Source organism: Malurus melanocephalus, unplaced genomic scaffold, assembly GCF_030028575.1.
Source record: "Malurus melanocephalus ecotype Western Australia unplaced genomic scaffold, MMel_1.1 scaffold_269, whole genome shotgun sequence".
Taxonomy (NCBI): Eukaryota; Metazoa; Chordata; class Aves; order Passeriformes; family Maluridae; genus Malurus; species Malurus melanocephalus.
Genome location: NW_026623501.1, coordinates 1,038,479 through 1,040,524, shown reverse-complemented (window position 1 = coordinate 1,040,524; position 2,046 = coordinate 1,038,479). Strand labels below are relative to the sequence as shown.

General features: G+C 50.2%; 1 protein-coding gene across 1 annotated transcript in view; it reads right to left on the bottom strand.

Annotated features, from left to right (window-relative positions):
- Positions 1 to 1,367: 1,367 nt before the first annotated feature.
- The window catches only part of LOC130579365 (leukotriene C4 synthase-like), a gene marked incomplete at its 5' end in the record, with an annotated part of 2,390 nt that continues 1,711 nt past the window's right edge, over positions 1,368 to 2,046 (bottom strand). Inside the window, one exon of the mRNA XM_057376074.1 lies at positions 1,368 to 2,036. Within this exon, the coding sequence (XP_057232057.1) occupies positions 1,730 to 2,036 (307 nt within the window). The remainder of the gene's footprint in view (positions 2,037 to 2,046) is intronic.

Sequence of the window (2,046 nt, the reverse complement as noted above, 5' to 3'; positions counted from 1 at the left end):
TACAGCGGGTTTAGAAAACTGGTTGCAGGATAAAAGACAGATCTACAGAACCAGTCTGCACCCACTTGAAGTAACCCCAGAAAGAAGGGTTTTGACATGGAGACAGGACCCGCACCAGCAGCTGGTCCTTCTGTATTAAATCTCTGCGAGGTTATACTGGTACAAAGCATACAGATTGGGGATCGACATGAGGAGATGGTAGGAGCTGTAAATGCAAAGGCTAAATGAAATCTCACTGGGGGCAGGTGGCTCCCCAACCTTGCTAAGGCACAGCCAGGGTTAAACAATGCTCAGACATTTCTGAAATGTGTCACCAAAGATGCCAGGAGAAAAGGTTGTTGTGACAACTGAGGATTCCTGTGAGGATGGGACCCTGCTGCACCAAAAACTTTGCAGAGACAAGTGTTGTAAGGTTATTTTTGTTTGCCTTTCAGCCTTCCCCTGCAATGTTTGCCAGTTTCAATGAAGCAGCACCACTCCAAGGCCAGACAGACTGAAAGGGTAATGGACTGGGGGCTTTGCTGGAGAAACCAATTTAAAATGCATGGAAGGAAAAGAAACAATGTGAAAAATTAGTCACTTCCTCTAAAAAACCCCTGCCTTTTGTTTTCACAGTCCAAATATGCCTACTGCTGGGGAAAGGAGGGGAGAACTGTGAGCTTTACTACGTGACTGGCATCATGCTCATGCAGTTATTTTCACTCTCTGGGTTTGGTGTGAATTCCCCCCGCGATGACACAGAGAGCATTGCTGGCATTTTCTGAGCTGCAGCACCATGAGGACACCAGTGCCAAAAGCATCGGTGTTGTGAATATCGATCTAGTGATAATCCAGCCYTTCCTGATGCAGGTAGAACCTGAGCAAACCACTTTTTTGGTGCTGATTGGCTCAGCACCCAATCCATGAGTTCAGCATCTCCAAAAGTCAGCTTCTCCCTCCTCAGAGGTCTCCTCCCAAGTCACTCAGGTCTGCAGGCTGCATTGAACCGCACATCTGGGGAACAAAGGCAGCCACTTTGCACTCACACACTCATGTTTCTGTTCTCTGCTAGCTGCAGACTCACAAAAGACACCCAGGACAGCAAGTTCAGTGACTTTTTATTTGTGCCTTTTGTCACTGGGCTGTTTGAAGTGGCACATGCAGCAGTGGTGATGATTTTATGCAGTCTGATTTACAGCAGTGGCTGACAGCCACCACAAGGGCACTAACAGACTTTTGCACAACATAYTGGTGGCTGCTTCAGTTTATCCCTCAACTCTTTTGTTATGTCTCAGCCCACATCTGGTTCCAAACAAATGCCTTTCTTAGGTGTGGGCCTCAGAGAACTGGCGTGTTTGGTGCCTGGGCTGAAGGCAGAGCCACTGGACAACGGGGAACATGTGGCACTTCCCTTTGGCAACTCACTGGGAAACTCAGACTGAGAAGAGTTTGCTTTTATATGTCCTGTTTTCCTAAAACTCTCCTTGTTTTGGATTATTCTTCTTCCAACATCAGATACGATGGAGCCGCCAGACGTGGAGCACTTGGCACACAAAGTGCCGTGGGGGAAAAATATCTCCTGAAGAGCTCAGCAGTTCCTGCACGTTCTGGGCAGTGAGCAAGGAAGTGTTAAAACCTCRGGTGAAGGTGGATTGCTCACTGGGGGCTGTTGAGTTGCAGCCAGTCTGTTAAAGCAGGCAGGAGGGAGCAGGACTTGGAGATGAGGACAGTGATGAGGGAGAGGAGTGGCTCATGCTGTGAGAAGCTGGAGGACGTTCAGCCCCACATAGTGAGAGAGGAAGAAATGCAGGATGCTCAGGGCTGACACTGCARTGAGAATCCAGAGAACTCCAGCGCTGAAATACATCGGGGTGAGCCTGGTGGGAGAGAGGCAGCTGCTGGCACCAAGCTTCCTGCCTGGGAACAGCCCYCTCCTCCCTGATGAAGTGGGGTGGAAAGGCAGCCCCTGGCTGTCCCCTGCCCCTGTGTGGGGTCCCATGCCCTGCTTACCCCTCAAGGGAGCAAGCACACCCAAAAGGGCTTGGGGCTGCTCCAGCCTTGCCCAGT